Source organism: Pecten maximus, chromosome 17 (assembly GCF_902652985.1).
Source record: "Pecten maximus chromosome 17, xPecMax1.1, whole genome shotgun sequence".
NCBI classification, from domain to species: domain Eukaryota; kingdom Metazoa; phylum Mollusca; class Bivalvia; order Pectinida; family Pectinidae; genus Pecten; species Pecten maximus.
In genome coordinates, this window is record NC_047031.1 from 9872480 (window position 1) to 9894367 (window position 21888).

The 21888-nt window shown below is 41.7% G+C and overlaps 1 protein-coding gene across 4 annotated transcripts in view; it reads left to right on the forward strand.

The window, feature by feature from the left end:
• The first annotated feature begins 7794 nt into the window (after positions 1 to 7794).
• LOC117315389 (tight junction protein ZO-1-like) overlaps positions 7795 to 21888 on the forward strand; it is a 125024-nt gene continuing 110930 nt past the window's right edge. For all 4 annotated transcript variants that reach the window (XM_033869541.1, XM_033869544.1, XM_033869542.1 and 1 more), the window contains exon 1: positions 7795 to 8074. In XM_033869541.1, coding sequence (XP_033725432.1) covers positions 7795 to 8074 — 280 coding nt within the window. The remainder of the gene's footprint in view (positions 8075 to 21888) is intronic.

Below are 21888 nucleotides of genomic sequence, written 5' to 3' on the forward strand. Positions count from 1 at the left end.
AAAGAGTTAAAAAATGATCTTAAAATTGTTGGTTGTTTTTTTGCCCCTATTTGTCGTAAAGGACCAGAGATAGCCTATTAACTGTGGACATTGACTCAGCCTACTTTCGTTTTGGGTAACCTTTACATTGCCAAAGATGACGTCATACTTTAAACATGTAATGAACACCTTGACACGATTGATCCTAAACATCCGTTTTATTGTTCCCCTTAGAAGCCATGACTTCAAAGTTTATTTCGGAAATAAGCAAACGGGAAACTTCCAAGAAACTAAGCGTGGGCTTTGGAAAACCGGAATGCTTTTAATTCTCGGGTATAAACGATTTGAACAGATATAAACGAATCTACCTATGAATATGTCGTTATTGCAAAGCGATATGACCAGTCCGGCCTGCTAAATGATCTCACAACCGGCTGCTCGCCTGTCACATATAACTTAATATATATATACACGTCATTACTTTCCTTTTAAAGCCCCTTCCTAGCCTTACGATTTTAAGTACAGACCATTAACAGACAAGAAACACCGACAACTTCAGTTTACAATTTCATTATATATTATATTATGCCGACACGCATAACTGTCAAATATGAAAATAGACACTGACACACGTATTTGTTTATCAAAGAAACCCATGTAGAAATCCATGTAGTTATAATTGTTAGACCAACAGAAGTATTTAATGTTTATATCTGCAGACATGCTTATAAAGTAAGTCACAAGTATATGAAATGTCGTCCCCAAAATTTATTTAGTAAACATAATGATTAGAGAGAGATCTCGGTAGGTTTACCAAGCTGAAAAAGATACCTGTCAAATCTTCGAAGGTAGCATATCGACCCTCTATTAACTTAAAAACCAAACTCCACAAAATCTAGTTAGTAATACAGTCTACTTAACAATGTATATTGGACTCCACAGAAATCTACATACCTGGTGACTCGCCGGTGTTAACCTGTGTGATTAAAACAGGATATCATATCGCTCAACAATTGTGACGTCACTTCACGGATATGGGTCAAAGTTAACACAGGCTAATACAATCACAATACTATCAACACAGCTGACCATTTCTTAATATTCAAACTGACACGGTGCATACTAAATACGACTGTCATCAAGAAATATTCATCTTTAACCTACCGTGTCATTCAATACGATTTTTTTACATCCGTGAAAACATGGCCGAATTCTCCTAAATGTCATCATTTTGCTAACTGATCCCTCAGCCTATCCAGATTCCTTATCTACAGTGAGGTGGATACAGGGGTAAGGGGAATGAGGTGGATACAGTGGCGAGGGAAATGAGGTGGATACAGGGGGAGAGGGGAATGAGGTGGATACTGGGGCGAGGGGAATGAAGTTGATACAGGGGCGAGGGGAACGAGGTGGATACAGGGGGCGAGGGGAATGAGGTGGTTACAGGGGCGAGGGGAATGAGGTGGATACAGGGGCCGAGGAGAATGAGGTGGATACAGGGGGCGAGGGGAATGAGGTGGATACAGTGGCGAGGAAAATGAGGTGGATACAGGGGCGAGGGGAATGAGGTGGATACAGGGGTAAGGGGAATGAGGTGGATACAGTGGCGAGGGAAATGAGGTGGATACAGGGGGCGAGGGGAATGAGGTGGATACAGGGGGCGAGGGGAATGAGGTGGATACAAGGGCGAGGGGAATGAGGTGGATACAGGGGTAAGGGGAATGAGGTGGATACAGTGGCGAGGGAATGAGGTGGATACAGGGGGCGAGGGGAATGAGGTGGATACAGGGGCGAGGGGAATGAAGTTGATACAGGGGCGAGGGGAACGAGGTGGATACAGGGGCGAGGGGAATGAGGTGGTTACAGGGGCGAGGGAATGAGGTGGATACAGGGGCCGAGGGGAATGAGGTGGATACAGGGGCCGAGGGGAATGAGGTGGATACAGGGGCCGAGGGGAATGAGGTGGATACAGGGGCCGAGGGGAATGAGGTGGATACAGGGGCGAGGGGAATGAGGTGGATACAGGGGCGAGGAGAATGAGGTGGATACAGGGGCGAGGGGAATGAGGTGGATACAGGGGGAGAGGGGAATGAGGTGGATACAGGGGCCGAGGGGAATGAGGTGGATACAGGGGCGAGGGGAATGAGGTGGATACAGGGGCCGAGGGGAACGAGGTGGATACAGGGGGCGAGGGGAATGAGGTGGATACAGGGGGCGAGGGGAATGAGGTGGGTACTGGGGCGGAGGGGAATGAGGTGGATACAGGGGCCGAGGAGAATGAGGTGGATACAGGGGCGAGGGGAATGAGGTGGATACAGGGGCGAGGGAAATGAGGTGGATACAGGGGCGAGGGGAATGAGGTGGATACAGGGTCGAGGGGAATGAGGTGGTTACAGGGGCGAGGGGAAGAGATGGATACAGGGGCGAGGGGAATGAGGTAGATACAGGGGCGAGGGGAATGAGGTGGTTACAGGGGGAGGGGAAGAAAGGACAGGGGAGGGGAAGGTGGAAGGGGCGAGGGGAAGAGGGGATACGGGGCGGGGGAATGAGGTGGATAAGGGCGAGGGGGAAGAGGGGTAAAGGGGGCGAGGGGAGAGGGACAAGGGGGCGAGGGGGAAGAGGTTACAGGGGCGAGGGAATGATGGGATACGGGGCGAGGGGGAAGGGTAGGGAAAACCCCGGGGCGAGGGGAAAAGGGGATTGGGATGAGGGGGGTGGATACAGGGGCGAGGGAGAGGGGGAACTGGGGAGGGAAGAGGGTACCGGGGCGAGGGGGAAAGAGGTGGATACGGGGCGAGGGAATGGGGATACAAGGTCGAGGGGATGAGGTGTTTACAGGGCGCGGGTAAGAGACACGGTTACAGAGGGCGAGGGGAATTAGTAGATACATGGGCAACGGGGGAATGAGTGGTTACAGGGGCCGAGGGGGATGAGGTGGATACAGGGGCGAGGGGAATGAGGTGGATACAGTGGCGAGGGAAATGAGGTGGATACAGGGGGCGAGGGGAATGAGGTGGAAACAGGGGGCGAGGGGAAGAGATGGTTACAGGGGCGAGGGGAAAGAGGTGGATAACAGGGGGCAGGGAGGAGGAATGAGGTGGATACAGGGGGCGGAGGGAATGAGGTGGATACAGGGGGCGAGGGGAATGAGGTGGAAACAGGGGGCGAGGGGAAGAGATGGTTACAGGAGCGAGGGGAATGAGGTGGATACAGGGGGCGAGGGGAATGAGGTGGATACAGGGGCGAGGGGAATGAGGTGGATACAGGGGCGAGGGGAAATGAGGTGGATACAGGGGCGAGGGGAATGAGGTGGATACAGGGGCGAGGGGAATGAGGTGGATACAGGGGCGAGGGGAATGAGGTGGATACAGGGGCGAGGGAAATGAGGTGGAACAGGGCGAAAGGGGAAAGAGGTGGACAGGGGCGGGGGGAAGAGATGGGAAGGGGGAGGGGGGAATGACGGGAACAGGGGGGGGTAGGGGAAGGGAGGGGGGATACAGGGGCGGAGGGAATGAGGTGGATACGGGGGCGAGGGGAAGAGGTGGTTACAGGGGCGAGGGGAATGAGGTGGTACGGGGGCGAGGGGATGAGGTGGATACAGGGGCGCAGGGGAATGAGGTGGATACAGGGGCGAGGGGAATGGGGGGGGTTACAGGGGCGAGGGGAAAGAGGTGGTTACAGGGGCGAGGGGAAGGATGGTACGGGGGGGGGATTTAGGGTTTTTAGGGGCGAGGGGGAATGAGGTGGATAAGGGGCGAGGGGGGAAGGAGGTGGTACAGGGGCGGGGGAAGATTTTGGGGGTTACAGGGGCGAGGGGATTGAGGTGTTACAGGGGCGAGGGGGATGAGGTGGATACAGGGGCGAGGGGAATGAGGTGGATACAGGGGCGAGGGGAATGAGGTGGATACAGGGGGCGAGGGGATGAGGTGGATACAGGGGCGAGGGGAATGAGGTGGATACAGGGGCGAGGGGAATGAGGTGGATACAGGGGCGGAGGGAATGAGGTGGATACAGGGGGCGAGGGGAATGAGGTGGATACGGGGGCGAGGGGAATGAGGTGGATACAGGGCGAGGGGAATGAGGTGGATACAGGGGCGAGGGGAATGAGGTGGATACAGGGACGAGGGAATGAGGTGGATACAGGGGCGAGGGGAATGAGGTGGATACAGGGGCGAGGGGAATGAGGTGGATACAGGGGCGAGGGGAATGAGGTGGATACAGGGGCGAGGGGAATGAGGTGGATACAGGGGCGAGGGGAATGAGGTGGATACAGGGGCGATGGGGAATGAGGTGGATACAGGGGCGAGGGGAATGAAGTGGATACAGGGGCGGAGGGGACTGAGGTGGATACAGGGGCGAAGGGGATTGAGGTAGGATACAGGGGCGAGGGGAATTGAGGTGGATACAGGGGCCGAGGGGGGAATGATTTGGTTAACAGGTGGCGAGGGGAATGAGGTGGTACAGGGGCGAGGGAAGAAGATGGTTAAAGGGGCGAGGGGAATGAGGGTGGATAACCGGGGCGAGGGTGGAATGAGGAGGGTAAGGGGCGAGGGGAATGAGGTGGATACAGAGGGCGGGCGAGGGGAATGAGGTGGATACAGGGGATGAGTGGAATGAGGTGGTACGGAAGAGGGGAATGACGGTGGATACTGGGCGAGGGAATGAGGTGGTATACAGGGGCGAGGGGAAGAGTGGAATGGTTGATACAGGGGCGAGGGTAAATGAGGTGGATACAGGGGCGAGGGGAATGAAGTGGATAGAGGGGCCGAGGGGAATGAGGTGGATACAGGGGGCTTTGCGGGAATGAGGTGGATACAGGGGCGGAGGGGAAGAAGGAATGAGGGGATACCAGTGTGATACAGGGGCCGAGGGGAATGAGGTGGTTACAGGGGCGAGGGGAATGAGGTGGATACAGGGGCGAGGGGAAGAGATGATTAACTGTTTTCCTTGTGTTTTATTGAAATGTTTCAAGTGAAGTCAAAGACATAATGAAACAAGTTTCACGGACCACGAAGGTATGATGGTAGGCAATTTAGTTTTCTTCCTTCAACGATGACTTGGACAATGCTTTCACAAAGTCGTGTCATATGACCCCATATGATTATTTCATAGGTTAGACTTGCATGCTAATTTTACAAGTTCGCTGCATTAGATTTAATAACAAATCGTTATTTCCGGCAATCATCGGACAACGGGCTATTGAAATCAGCATTCCTCTGTGGTCTGTTAACTTACAACTTGGAAACTGCTATATGGAAGGATATTTCTCAAAAACAAACTGCCTCAATCCTCTTGGCATTGAGACTCCTTTCGCTAACAATTCTAAAACGTTCAGAGATATACCCTCAGCAAGGAGTTTTCTTACCGAAGTAAGTAACTCGAACGAGATTGAGCAATCCCGCCTAAGGAAGAAACATTGCAAATGTAGGTTGAAATGTAGTATCAAACTCCATTTGCACTAAGACAAGTATACGTGGAGGCCAATTGGGGCTTAGTGGACCTTTGATTACACGGTGGTACGTATTCGTACCTGTGTTTGAACAGAAAAGCGCATGCTTCTTTCAAAAACCTATCACTTTATAACAAAGAAAATCGATTTTCTCAGGTGTACATATTTTCTACACATGTTATATATCACTGAAGACGTCTCGTGTTCAACTTTTTTCTTTTTTTCTTTTTAGTTTAAAAGCCCCAGAGTATTCTGAACATTTACATATTAATTTTGTTTCAAAATGTTAAAACAAAGTTCTGGTATGTATTAGATTTTAATTCGTTCCCAGTTAAGTATGTAGGAGGTAACTCTTGATTTGTCTCCTCAGGTAGACTAAGTACAGTTCACCCCTCCCATACCGTTTCTAATCCCTGCCCAAGTAACCTCTATACCCTAATCCCGGCAATTATCTCCGCCAAACACACCTGCCGCCCAGGTGACGAATTACAGTTAACACTCGATGTAGTATTGATTATTCCTATTCTTTTTACATTTATATCAAGTTGACGAGATTTTTCACGTTAATCACAACGAGTCAAAAAAGACAAGACAGGGCAACATCTTTAAAATAACTGACACTACAGTAAAAACAAGACATGTACAGTATATATCTCCAACTTCACCGAAAACGTTATTAAATTCAATCATTTATACCTCGTACAAACCCTTCATCGACACCATATTTAAAACAACGTTCACAATGATATATCTGGTCCAAACCCTTCACCGACACCATCTCTTTTAGCATAATCATTTGTTAAACATTTCCCATTCATATAAATACCGGGTCATTCTGCTCTGCATCAAATAAGACATCTATCATAAATATGGGACAATGTGTTGGAAAAACCTATCTACCTGTCAAGCCTTCTGCAACCATTTCCAACGCAAACGACTGCGTGTGGCACAAGATATTGTCTGTCTGTCTGTCTGTCTGTCTGTCGTAAATATGATATAATTTTTTTTATTAAAATAAGCTATATTCTTTTCAAGTGATTTCTTATACTAGACATATGAAACTGTGGTTACTGAGGCAGTTTTCGTTTTTGCGGTCTAAACGATTACACCACCTGGAACGGTGTTGTTCGTTTATATATATTGTTTTCAGACGAGCATTGACAAAGACGTCCTAGGCCTGTATTGTTTGTTATCGCTATTTCTTGTTCAGATAAAGTTCTTAGGGCAAATTTGTTGCAAATAAACTGGTTTCGGTTTGGGTTTATGGTTTAAACCTGGTTTTCAAAACGGTTTGTAAACTAAAACTGGTTTGCTCTTGAGAAACAAATGCAAAATTCTAGTTTTCAATATGGTGTCTTTGGAAGAAAAAGCTTCAGAGCAGTATTTGAAACGTTAATACCTCCTGAACGCACAAAAATCCCCCGAATCCCAAATTATGTTGAAGACATACTTCCACAATGCAATGACAGGGAAACGCATGCAGTTCTAGCAGACTTTCTTTCAAACACAAGGGAAAAACTGTCATACCAATGGGAAAACAATTATTAATATTTATAATTTATATTTTATTTGTCCAGTCAAATGACACTACAAGCCATAGCTGGAGCACGTAGCGCACTTCAAGAGCACATTCTGCATGTTGACAACATTCGCCATCTTGTTTTCTGATACGAAACCTTCCAAACCACAACCGGTGGTGGTTTGAATGGTTTAATAAACTAGTTTAGGTTTATCACAAACAAATGAATGAACCGGTTTCAGTTTAAATGTGGTTTGAAACTGGTTTACTCAACAAATGGAAAGTTTACAGAACCGGTTCGAAACTGAAACTGGTTTTAGGAGAACAAATTCGCCCTTAGATCTCTCTCACATTTTATGCGTAGGTTCTCTGTTTTATCAAATGATTAAAGGAAAATGGGAAAGAAGGGGAAAGCAGAGAGAAGATCTTATGACCATGCCCGACTACATTTGTATATAAGTAAGAAGATTCCTGTGAGATCTCTTGTGTTTTTGGTAAACTGGTGTAAGAATCAGATCAAGAATATCCGTAAGCAATGTAAGATTAAGACATTTTAAAAGATGGAGTAGTTATATTACATTTAAATCCAATGGAACAGTAAAGACATGTTATTCACTGCAGTACCAGAATTGTCCCAGAGTTATCTCCCATTATTTTTTAAACACCCAAGGTAAATTCATATTTACATCATTCAGATATTTACAAATGTTTTCTGATACATATGTATTAAACCGTTTATAAATATATAAATGACTGACTCGAACAACATGACACTATAATTACGTTTCGTTTCTTTTGTAAAATTAGTTCGTAAAATTAATCAACCGTAACTTGAAAAGCTTTCAAGATGGCGGGCAAAGGTGGCGTTACTCGCCTGTTTGCCCGACACAAAACTTCGATACTGAGAGATCTGGATGTAAACAAGGTTGTACCGCGGCTGGTACGGAAGGGGATCATCAGTAAGAGTGAAGAAAAGGACATATTAGAGAAAAATGACACAAGGAAACGCTCTGAAACTTTTCTTGACGTTTTGTCGCGTAAAGGTGTTCCAGCATTTCATGAATTTTGTGCTATTTTGGAGGAACTAGCTCCTCACTTGTTGACGGGATTTCTATTAGACACTCCAGGTTTGTACATTTATACAATAACACGGTCATATAATTCTTCACGCTGACAGAAATTGTGAGAAACATGGCTACACCGTAGATTATAAATTGTAAACACTGCTTGCATCTGGCCGGTAAATATAGCCATAGGCTATTGTAGGAGTAGAATGGATTTTCCACACTGATCTCATCCTATATTTTATCATAATTTCTTAGTTTGCTCAATTGACATGTATGGAATAACACGGGTATCGTGGTTAACTCTTACTTTCACTTTAATGAAAATTTGAAAACTACAAAAAGTGCATATATTGACTCCGATGTTGTAAGGGAGATAATTCTGTCAGAAAACCTCACCAGGCGAAATTTTCTCTCAGGTCGTTGTATACGTATATACGATGAAAATAAACAGACGGGTTACACTTGTCATATTGTTATATGTAGCGGGAAAACATGATAACACATATATAGCTGATAACATTACATCACTTTTAGTTTATAATTCCACCGTTAAAGGAAAAGTTATTTTATGAAAGAATTTATAACAGTTTATTTTGAAAAGGCCAATAATAATACTGTTGATATATTATATCCAATTGATGTTAGGTAAGATATCAAGATATCAGAAGCTTTATATTTAATTGTAAAATTTATTTTGATGAACTATTATACTATCATTATGTAGGATATAAACTGATATGTGGAATTATGTATGTATTGTATCATATACATATATTACTGTGTATTCTGAATGGTACATATATGTGTACCATTGAATATATACAACTAATAGCTATAGTGGTAGCTAAAGGCCAGGACATCCCATATTACCTTTAAATGTTTCAGGTGAAGAATTACTTTAACAAAAAACAAAAAAAAATATAAAACATAAATCAAATATTTATGATTTAGGGTATACTGGTATCAATTACTGAATTCTGTTTAATTAATTATAACGTAGTTTTATATTTACAGGGCTTTTTTGGGGGCCGAATTTCGGCCATATTCCCCACAGCAAAATTGGATATTTTCCCCAATCCGACCAGTTAAAATTCCCAATCGAATGATCTATAAAAAAAATTGTCTTTAAAAATCCGGATGGTGCCGTCCCGTCAACATTTTATTGGTTATTCTGGCCTGATAAAGGGAGATAATGCTCTAGAGTCTAAATAAATTTAGCATAGATCCATATTTGTGTGTACTTGTTATTTTTACCATTTTGTCCATTTTTCCCAATTTACCTGTAGCCGCGCATTTTTTCCCAATCCCAAAGCCATAGGCCCCATTCCCAAAGTAGTGAAAAAAAGCCCTGATTTATAATGTCAAATAAAAGAGTTGATTTGTAATACAGATGGGGACTGCTGTCTGTACATGTGTGTTCACGAATAAGTGTCTAAGCTAAGATTGGCATGTTTTGACTCAGAATTATGAAACAGGGATGCCATGTTAAAGTTACCTGGGAATACTGGCTGACATTACAGCTTGGTTATCAAACATTATCGAGGAAATATTTTTTGGAATTGAGAAATCTGAGGCTTAAAGTCATATTAAGATCGATTGACTAACAAAACAGGAGATGGATTCTTCTTGTGATACCAGATGATGATGACATTCACACAGTAAAGGGAATTTTCCGAGGATATTTGTGAATAAATAGATCAGTCGAGGATGTTATTGTTTTGTGGAGGGTATCATCAAACATATAATATTAAGATAAACAGACACTTTCATTTCAAGTCTGTTTAATGAAGTCATGATTCTATCTTTAAATCCATATATGAAATCACTATTATAGGCTACCAGCGAAGTGCATATAAAATATGGCACTGGTCACATTATCATTTTCTTTGGGGGGGATGCAATATACTCTGGGATAGATTTCGTCACGCCTCTTGCTATGATGCATGATGCATGACCAGTAGTAAGGCTAAAAACATGTTGCTTGTCCCTTCTGTTATAGGTATATGTGGCATGAAAAATATGCAATTAATTATTAAGATGCATGACATATAATTGTTTGTACCAGATAATAGACAGGAAATCAATATTTAAGTTGCTTTTAAGGTTGTTACGAGAGAACTTCTTTTTTTATGTTAACCTATAAAAATAATATGTACATGTACATGATATGCAAGACTGTAAAATCTGAATCGGAGGCACATCGCACAAAACATAACAAAAACATTGTATTATGTTGGATAAGCTGGATGCTACTATAAAATGATTGACATTTTTATAAGATATAACAATATAATTTCGGATTTACATCAAAGTGTAATTAAGTCATGGTTACCTTTCTGCATGAAAAAAAAACGCTACAGAAAAAAGTACATTTCATCTGCCTTCAACTTTTTCGAGTGTCAGAGTTATCTCCCTTTCCATTGATAATTTTCAGGTGATAATCTCTAATTTTCCTTTCTAACAACTTATCATCAACTATTTATCAATTAATTGTCTAACAACTAATTATTAACTAATCATTCATTTATAACTGAATTACAACACGACATGTAGTCTTAGTTTTATGATTATTTGGCCAGTGACAATATGTACTGTAAACAATACCAACTAGTTGGGATAGAGGAAATTCCAATGCCCATCCCATACCTGGCATTGACAATGGCATGAATCATATTTCCGCTGTAATTTACACAGTCACACTAGAAGTTCAGATTTTAAAAATTTCAATGTATGAAATACTAAGTTAATTATATTATTTGTACTTCATTAAGTTGATCAAACTAATCAATCTTAAATAGAAACTTAAGTGTTAATAGACATCACATCATGACATGATTCCAATAGACATCACATCATGACATGATTCCAATAGACATCACATCATGACATGATTCCAATAGACATCACATCATGACATGATTCCAATAGACATCACATCATGACATGATTCCAATAGACATATGTGGTGGATATATATATGTGGTGGATATATATATGTGGTGGATATATATATGTTTCAGTAATTGGATCTAGACCTGCTGTATTTTGTACAGTTAAGAATCGGGGCTTTTTTCTGAGGCTTTTGGGCCCCATTAATTAGGCTCTTCCTAATTGGATTTATTTCATTTGAAAGCCAAATTCCCAAACTTTGCAGTTTACTCCTGCAAAAATCTTTCCCAATTCACCAATTTTCTTCCCAAAATGAGACAAAAAAAAAATACCCCTGGATGTTTACCTTCCCTCTTTACCTCTGGATGTTTATCTTTCCCTCTATACCCCTGGATGTTTATCTTTCCCTCTATATCCCTGGATGTTTACCTTCCCTCTATACCCCTGGATGTTTACCTTCCCTTTATACCCCTGGATGTTTATCTTTCCCTCTATACCCCTGGATGTTTACCTTCCCTCTATACCCCTGGATGTTTACCTTCCCTCTATACCCCTGGATGTTTACCTTTCCCTCTATACCCCTGGATGTTTACCTTTCCCTCTATACCCCTGGATGTTTACCTTCCCTCTATACCCCTGGATGTTTACCTTCCCTCTATACCCCTGGATGTTTACCTTCCCTTTATACCCCTGGATGTTTACCTTCCCTCTATACCCCTGGATGTTTACCTTTCCCTCTATACCCCTGGATGTTTACCTTTCCCTCTATACCCCTGGATGTTTACCTTCCCTCTATACCCCTGGATGTTTACCTTTCCCTCTATACCCCTGGATGTTTACCTTCCCTCTATACCCCTGGATGTTTACCTTCCCTCTATACCCCTGGATGTTTACCTTCCCTCTATACTCCTGGATGTTTACCTTTCCCTCTATACCACTGGATGTTTACCTTTCCCTCTATACCACTGGATGTTTACCTTCCCTCTATATCCCTGGATGTTTACCTTTCCCTCTATACCCCTGGATGTTTACCTCCCTCTATACCCCTGGATGTTTACCTTCCCTCTATACCCCTGGATGTTTACCTTTCCCTCTATACCCCTGGATGTTTACCTTCCCTCTATACCCCTGGATGTTTACCTTTCCCTCTATACCCCTGGATGTTTACCTTTCCCTCTATACCCCTGGATGTTTACCTTCCCTCTATACCCCTGGATGTTTACCTTCCCTCTATACCCCTGGATGTTTATCTTTCCCTCTATACCCCTGGATGTTTACTTTCCCTCTATACCCCTGGATGTTTACATTCCCTCTATACCCCTGGATGTTAACCTTCCCTCTATACCCCTGGATGTTTATCTTTCCCTCTATACCCCTGGATGTTTACCTTTCCCTCTATACCCCTGGATGTTTATCTTTCCCTCTATACCCCTGGATGTTTACCTTTCCCTCTTTCCCACAGGACGCTTATATTACCTTTCCGTTTTACCCTTGAATATTTCTGTTTCCCTGATAGTGTTGATGTCAGTTTTGTGTTTAAGTCTCTTATCTGATTACAGACCTTGACTTAGATTTCAATCAAATTTGTGAACTTGTTTCTATCAGATATACCTGTTACTGTATACATGTACAGAGATTGGGAGATTTAATGTTGTAACTTAACGGCTCCAAACTTACAACGTTTGTCATCTCTAAGATTTATACAATTGAATGTGTACACTACTGCAATAGCACCTTTTGAATAGGAATCAAGTATGAACTGAAAATGAAATAATCTATAACATTCAAATTTAAAATAAAATTATCTGTACTACTCAAATTAAAAATAAAATGATCTGTAATACTCAAATTTAAAATAAAATGATTTGTAATATTACTATGATTTAAGATAAAATTATCTGTTATACTCAAATTTAAATAAAAAAATATCTGTAATACAATGATTTTTTTTAAATAATAAAATTTGCTTACAACTGCTAAAAGAAAAAAAATCTTTATTGGGTTTCTGAAGTAGCTGATCGATGAGTGACTGGAAAAAAGCAAGTCATCACTGAAACAATTTACCTGTATTTGAAAAATACCAAACAAATTGCCTGCAATGTTGTCGTACAAACTTCAGTACATAACTCAAAGGCAGAATATATATATGTACTTTGTGTATACCAAGTGCTATATTATGCAATATTCATGTAATGAAGCCATTCAGAATTCCATCTGGAGCCTTGAAAAACCTTCTTTTCTGGACAAGTTTCAGTTATCACATGTAATGCCCATATTGAAAATATTCTTATTTTCATATTTCAACTGACTACTCCAGTATATATTCAAATGTCCTTTTCAATCACTTTTGGTTGTAAAAAAGTTTTACTTAATCCTTTAAATAAAGTTCACGAGATAGTAGTCCATTGTGATTTATCCACAAGGCTAGTGTTATATTTAAAAGTCTTGCGTCTACCAAATCAATGTAAACACCTAATATGCTACCTGCTAAGCACGACCTTGTTACCAGCTGAGATTTTACCAGGTAAAAATCATGTGACCTATTCTATATGGGTCATCAATGCGTGTCAAAGAAAGCGTAGTTTGAAGTAGGGACGCCAGGTATCTGCCAGTGTACACTATTTATAAACAGCGTTTCTCTCACGGCCGGCTCGGCTGTGTATACCGGTAGTAACCCTTACCTACTCATGCAGGACTCAAACTGATTTTGAATCCTGATCAGTGACAGTTGGACATCTGATCAGAAGCTGTGGTGTAAAGTCGTCACTATGTCACAATAATTGGACCTTACTTGTATTTTAACAACTGGATTGGATTATTTTTGTGTTACAGTAAGTACATGTATTAGTTATAATTAGCTGTATGTTATTGTAGACAGATGAAGATCAGGACCTTTACCAGGGTATTGAGTACATTGCATAGTGCAGACATATATATACAAATATATGCATTATGGTTTCCTCAGGCCTTGGTGTTTTTTCTTTTTTCTTTTTAAATTTGCAGTTTTGTTTTGTGGAAATTCAAATTTATAAACACAAATCACTTCTTAAGTTTTCAAGATTGGCTTAAGTTGTTTTAGACGTAAAAAGTATTAACATGTTATAAGAAAGTTAAATTCAACTGACTTTGAATACCAATATATTCACTGTCGATGCTATTTATCATGGAGCTTGAAACATGTTTTTACAAGATTTAAAAAATACCTTGCACATGAATCAGTCTCATTTCACACAAAGATCATTTATGTAAATATACATTTTAAGGCTTTGATGGAATTTTCTTCATCCTTCACTTATAACTGTGAATTTTTTTTATCATAAGTAGGGATGATTATGATTCTAATTATGTTACATATTTTAATACCTCAGGTAAGCCTTCATGCATTATATTTGTTGTATTTGGGTAATTATCATGTTAATGAGACATGAAATTTATGCATGTACACTTGGCCTTGAACACATGTGTATACAAGATGCTGCTACATTGAGGTGTGTACACCAAATACATATTGTATCAAACTGGTTGGGGAACCACAATGACTGGTTGGGGAAACCACAATGACTGGTCAGGGAACCACAGTGACTGGTCAGAGAACCAGAATGACTGGTCAGGAACCACAATGTCTGGTCAGGGAACCACAATGACTGGTCAGGGAACTACAATGACTGGTCAGGGAACCACAATGTCTGGTCAAGGAACCAGAAAGTCTGGTCAGGGACCACAATACCAGGTCAGGGAACCACAATGACTGGTCAGAGAACCACAATGCCTGGTCAAGGAACCACAATGTCTGGTCAAGGAACCACAATGACTGGTCAGGGAACCACAATATCTGGACAGGGAACCACAGTGACTGGTCAGGGAACCACAGTGACTGGTCAGGGAACCACAATGACTGGTCAGGGAACCACAATACCTGGTCAGGGAACCACAATGACTGGTCAGGAAACCACAATGTCTGGTCAGGGAACCACAGTGACTGGTCAGGGAACCACAATGACTGGTCAGGGAACCACAATATCTGGACAGGGAACCACAGTGACTGGTCAGGGAACCACAGTGACTGGTCAGGGAACTATAACGACTGGTCAGGGAACCACAATGACTGGTCAGGGAACTATAACGACTGGTCAGGAACCACAATGTCTGGTCAGGGAACCACAATGACTGGTCAGGGAACCACAGTGACTGGTCAGGGAACCACAATGACTGGTCAGGGAACAACAATGACTGGTCGAGGAACCACAATGACTGGTCAGGGAACCACAATGACTGGTAAGGAACCACAGTGTCTGGTCAGGGAACCACAGTGTCTGGTCAGGGAACCACAACGACTGGTCAGGGAACCACAACGACTGGTCTGGGAACCAGAATGACTGGTCAGGGAACCACAATGACTGGTCGGGGAACCACAATGACTGGTCGGGGAACCAGAATGACTGGTCAGGAAACCACAATGACTGGTCAGGGAACCACAATGTCTGGTCAGGGAACCACAATGACTGGTCAGGGAACCACAGGGAATCACAATGACTGGTCAGGGAACCACAATGACTGGTCAGGGAACCACAGGGAACCACAATGACTGGTCAGGGAACAACAATGGCTGGTCAAGGAACCACAATGACTGGTCAAGGAACCACAGTGACTGGTCTGGGAACCACATTGACTGGTCAGGGACCACAATGACTGGTCAGGGAACCACTGGGAACCACAATGACTGGACAGGGAGCCACATTGACTGGTCAGGTAACCACAATGACTGGTCAGGGACAACAATGACTGGTCAGGGAACCACAGGGAACCACAATGACTGGTCAGGTAACCACAATGACTGGTCAGGGAACCACAGGGAACCACATTGACTGGTCAGGTAACCACAATGACTGGTCAGGGAACCAGAATGACTGGTCAGGGAACCACAATGACTGGTCAGTGAACCATAACGACTGGTCAGGGAATCACAATGACTGGTCAGGAAACCACAATGACTGGTAAGGAACCACAGTGTCTGGTCAGGGAACCACAGTGTCTGGTCAGGGAACCACAACGACTGGTCAGGGAACCACAACGACTGGTCTGGGAACCAGAATGACTGGTCAGGGAACCACAGTGTCTGGTCTGGGAACCAGAATGACTGGTCAGGGAACCACAATGACTGGTCGGGGAACCACAATGACTGGTCGGGGAACCAGAATGACTGGTCAGGGAACAACAATGGCTGGTCAAGGAACCACAATGACTGGTCAAGGAACCACAGTGACTGGTCTGGGAACCACATTGACTGGTCAGGTAACCACAATGACTGGACAGGGAGCCACATTGACTGGTCAGGTAACCACAATGACTGGTCAGGGACCACAATGACTGGTCAGGGAACCACAATGACTGGTCAGGTAACCACAATGACTGGTCAGGGAACCACAGGGAACCACATTGACTGGTCAGGTAACCACAATGACTGGTCAGGGAACCAGAATGACTGGTCAGGGAACCACAATGACTGGTCAGTGAACCATAACGACTGGTCAGGGAATCACAATGACTGGTCAGGGAACCACAGTGACTGGTCAGAGAACCACAATGACTGAGGGGGAACCACAATGACTGGTCAGGGAACCACAGTGTCTGGTCAGGTAACCACAATGACTGGACAGGGAGCCACATTGACTGGTCAGGTAACCACAATGACTGGTCAGGGACCACAATGACTGGTCAGGGAACCACAGGGAACCACAATGACTGGTCAGGTAACCACAATGACTGGTCAGGGAACCACAGGGAACCACATTGACTGGTCAGGTAACCACAATGACTGGTCAGGGAACCAGAATGACTGGTCAGGGAACCACAATGACTGGTCAGGGAACCACAGTGACTGGTCAGAGAACCACAATGACTGAGGGGGAACCACAATGACTGGTCAGGGAACCACAGTGTCTGGTCAGGTAACCACAATGACTGGTCAGGGAACCAGAATGACTGGTCAGGGAACCACAATGACTGGTCAGTGAACCATAACGACTGGTCAGGGAATCACAATGACTGGTCAGGAAACCACAATGACTGGTCAGGGAACCACAATGACTGGTCAGGAAACCACAATGACTGGTCAGGAAACCACAATGACTGGTCAGGAACCACAATGGCTGGTCAGGGAACCACAATGACTGGTCAGGGAAGTACAATGACTGGTCAGGGAACCACAGTGACTGGTCAGAGAACCACAATGACTGAGGGGGAACCACAATGACTGGTCAGGGAACCACAGTGTCTGGTCAGGGAACCACAATGACTGGTCAGGGAACCACAATAGGAGCCACAATGTATGGTCAGGGAACCACAATGACTGGTCAGGGAACCTTTATGTCAGGTCAGGGAACCACAATGACTGGTCAGGGAACCACAATGACTGGTCAGGGAACCACAGGGAATCACAATGACTGGTCAGGAAACCACAGGGAGCCACAATGACTGGTCAGGGAACAACAATGGCTGTTCAAGGAACCACAATGACTGGTCAGGGAACCACAGTGACTGGTCAGGGACCACAATGACTGGTCAGGGAACCACTGGGAACCACAATGACTGGTCAGGGAGCCACATTGACTGGTCAGGTAACCACAATGACTGGTCAGGGAACCACAGGGAACCACAATGACTGGTCAGGTAACCACAATGACTGGTCAGGGAACCAGAATGACTGGTCAGGTAACCACAATGACTGGTCAGGGAACCACAGTGACTGATCAGTGAACCACAGGGAACCACAATGACTGGTCAGGTAACCACAATGACTGGTCAGGGAACCAGAATGACTGGTCAGGGAACCAGAATGACTGGTCAGGTAACCACAATGACTGGTCAGGGAACCACAATGACTGGTCAGGTAACCACAATGACTGGTCAGGAAACCACAATGACTGGTCAGGGAACCACAATGACTGGTCAGGAAACCACAATGACTGGTCAGGAAACCACAATGACTGGTCAGGAAACCACAATGACTGGTCAGGAACCACAATGGCTGGTCAGGGAACCACAATGACTGGTCAGGGAAGTACAATGACTGGTCAGGGAACCACAGTGACTGGTCAGAGAACCACAATGACTGAGGGGGAACCACAATGACTGGTCAGGGAACCACAATGACTGGTCAGGGAACCACAATGTCTGGTCAGGGAACCACAATAGGAGCCACAATGTATGGTCAGGGAACCACAATGACTGGTCAGGCAGCCATATTGACTGGACAGGGAACCACAATGACTGGTCAGGGAACCTTTATGTCAGGTCAGGGAACCACAATGACTGGTCAGGGAACTATAATGACTGGTCAGGGAACCACAATGACTGGCCAGAGAACCAGAAGGACTGGACAGGGAACCACAATGACTGGTCAGGGAACCAGAAGAACTGGTCAGGGAACCAGAAGGAATGGTCAGGGAATCGAACAATTTGTCTGGGAACTTTTTCCTATGAGATTGTCACATATTGAACTTTAATGGAATTGATCAGCATATCTGCAGGAACCAGTCTCTGGATTAAAGTTGTTGTGCTTTTTATCATTTTATTTTCTGACATAGAAAGCATTTCCTGCTCAAGGTGGTGTATTAACAGGACATGATGTCTGTATTAAAAGTGAAAACAACTTTTAAAAGATTTTAAAAGATGAAGGCTGCACACATGGTCCATTGCTTTTGATGTTTTTATCTATTTATATATAACCCTTACACCCCTGTAAACAAGGTTAAGCCTCCTCAAAATGAATGAAAGGACATCCCACTGTAGATTTATAGGGGATTGGATCCTATAATGTAGACAGATTTATTTATTGATATTGTCTTTGTGTATAGGTAAGATTTACTGGCACTGTTTATATACAGTCTCGCTGTCCCTTCATCAAAGGCAGCATGCCCCAAAGTCTCAAGCTAAATCACATGTTTACCTCAAAATCTGCTCAGAAACAATAAACTGCTAGCTAGCTACTGCAGTCAGATTACATGTTTCATCCTCATTTTTGCCGCCATTTTAGCAACCTTGTCCCAACCATCAGTAGTAATAGTCTACTGATGAAGAATGCTTCAGTTCTATTCATAACATCAGTATTGGTCTTTTTCACTCATATATGCTGCACCCTTTCCTATTTTGTTGATAAGACAAATGGTCTCCCATTTTCTATGTTATTCAATGAAGGTTTGCATAGATACTTGCTTACACAATTGCAATATCAACTAACGATATACTCTACTATCCTACGATTCCTCCATTGTTATAGGGAACAACCAACCAATTGAAAAAATATATTTTTGAAACAGCCCCTGTGTATAGAACATTGAGCCAAGGATAAAATGTCTGGCAGCCACTGATTGGCCAGTATGTTATGAAGTGAGAAAATAGATATGTAGCCTGATAGGTAACTATCAATAAGAAATGTTGATATAAATTTCATAAGTCCGATTGATTTTTTTCCCAAAAGTGCAGGTAATAATAATTAACAGGTAAACATTTAAGATTTTTTGAGAATTTTTACTGCGAAATTCACCTATTTTCAAAATGGCTACCCTGGAGAAAATTTGAGCTGAAGGACCCAACTTTTTTTTTTTTATTAGGTGTTATATCAGACCCTTAACTTTTGTTATAAACCATGATTGTCATATTGAATTCAAGAATTTGAATGAAATACTCCAAAACGTTAACACTAAAGTCTTTGGGAAAACAATTGGTTGTTTGGTCTCTATATACATGTGTGTATATGATTGTTCTATAGCTGCCTGCCATTGTCTTAGTACAGCATACTGCATGTGGGAGTGTATTCATCGACCTATGACCTTAACATGATGCTCATGTCACAGTTAATTTATATTGCATCATTATAGCTGAAGTCAGCAATACAAAGTATTGTCATCTAAGCATGAAATTTAGAGAAATACTAAGATATTTGAGAACATTAAAGATTTATTGATAAAACAGTACACATTGTAATGATGAAAACCATATCAACAGTATACATTGTAATGATGAAAACCATGTCAACAGTGTACATTGTAATGATGAAAACTGTATAAACAGTATACATTGTAATGATGAAAACTGTATCAACAGTGTACATTGTAATGATGAAAACTGTATAAACAGTGTACATTGTAATGATGAAAAGCATATCAACAGTGTACATTGTAATGATGAAAACTGTATAAACAGTATACATTGTAATGATGAAAACCATATCAACAGTGTACATTGTAATGATGAAAACCATATCAACAGTATACATTGTAATGATGAAAAACATATATATCAACAGTGTACATTGTAATGATGAAAAGCATATCAACAGTATACATTGTTATGATGAAAACTGTATAAACAGTGTACATTGTAATGATGAAAACTGTATAAACTGTACATTGTAATGATGAAAACTGTATAAACAGTATACATTGTAATGATGAAAACTGTATAAACAGTATACATTGTAATGATGAAAACTGTATAAACAGTATACATTGTAATGATGAAAACTGTATCAACAGTGTACATTGTAATGATGAAAACTGTATCAACAGTATACATTGTAATGATGAAAACCATATCAACAGTATACATTGTAATGATGAAAACTGTATAAACAGTGTACATTGTAATGATGAAAACCAAATCAACAGTGTACATTGTAATGATGAAAACCATATCAACAGTATACATTTAATTTACAGTAATGATGAAAACCATATCAACAGTATACATTGTAATGATGAAAACTGTATAAACTGTACATTGTAATGATGAAAACCATATCAACAGTGTACATTGTAATGATGAAAACTGTATAAACTGTACATTGTAATGATGAAAACTGTATAAACAGTATACATTGTAATGATGAAAACTGTATAAACAGTATACATTGTAATGATGAAAACTGTATCAACAGTATACATTGTAATGATGAAAACTGTATAAACAGTATACATTGTAATGATGAAAACCATATCAACAGTGTACATTGTAATGATGAAAACTGTATCAACAGTATACATTGTAATGATGAAAACTGTATCAACAGTATACATTGTAATGATGAAAACTGTATAAACAGTATACATTGTAATGATGAAAACTGTATAAACAGTATACATTGTAATGATGAAAACTGTATAAACAGTATACATTGTAATGATGAAAACTGTATAAACAGTATACATTGTAATGATGAAAACTGTATAAACTGTACATTGTAATGATGAAAACTGTATAAACAGTATACATTGTAATGATGAAAACTGTATAAACAGTATACATTGTAATGATGAAAACTGTATCAACAGTGTACATTGTAATGATGAAAACTGTATAAACAGTGTACATTGTAATGATGAAAACTGTATAAACAGTATACATTGTAATGATGAAAACTGTATCAACAGTGTACATTGTAATGATGAAAACCATATCAACAGTGTACATTGTAATGATGAAAACTGTATCAACAGTGTACATTGTAATGATGAAAACTGTATCAACAGTATACATTGTAATGATGAAAACTGTATCAACAGTGTACATTGTAATGATGAAAACCATATCAACAGTATACATTGTAATGATGAAAACTGTATCAACAGTGTACATTGTAATGATGAAAACTGTATCAACAGTATACATTGTAATGATGAAAACTGTATCAACAGTATACATTGTAATGATGAAAACTGTATAAACTGTACATTGTAATGATGAAAAACATATCAACAGTATACATTGTAATGATGAAAACTGTATAAACAGTGTACATTGTAATGATGAAAACTGTATAAACAGTATACATTGTAATGATGAAAACTGTATAAACAGTGTACATTGTAATGATGAAAACCATATCAACAGTGTACATTGTAATGATGAAAACTGTATCAACAGTGTACATTGTAATGATGAAAACTGTATAAACAGTATACATTGTAATGATGAAAACTGTATAA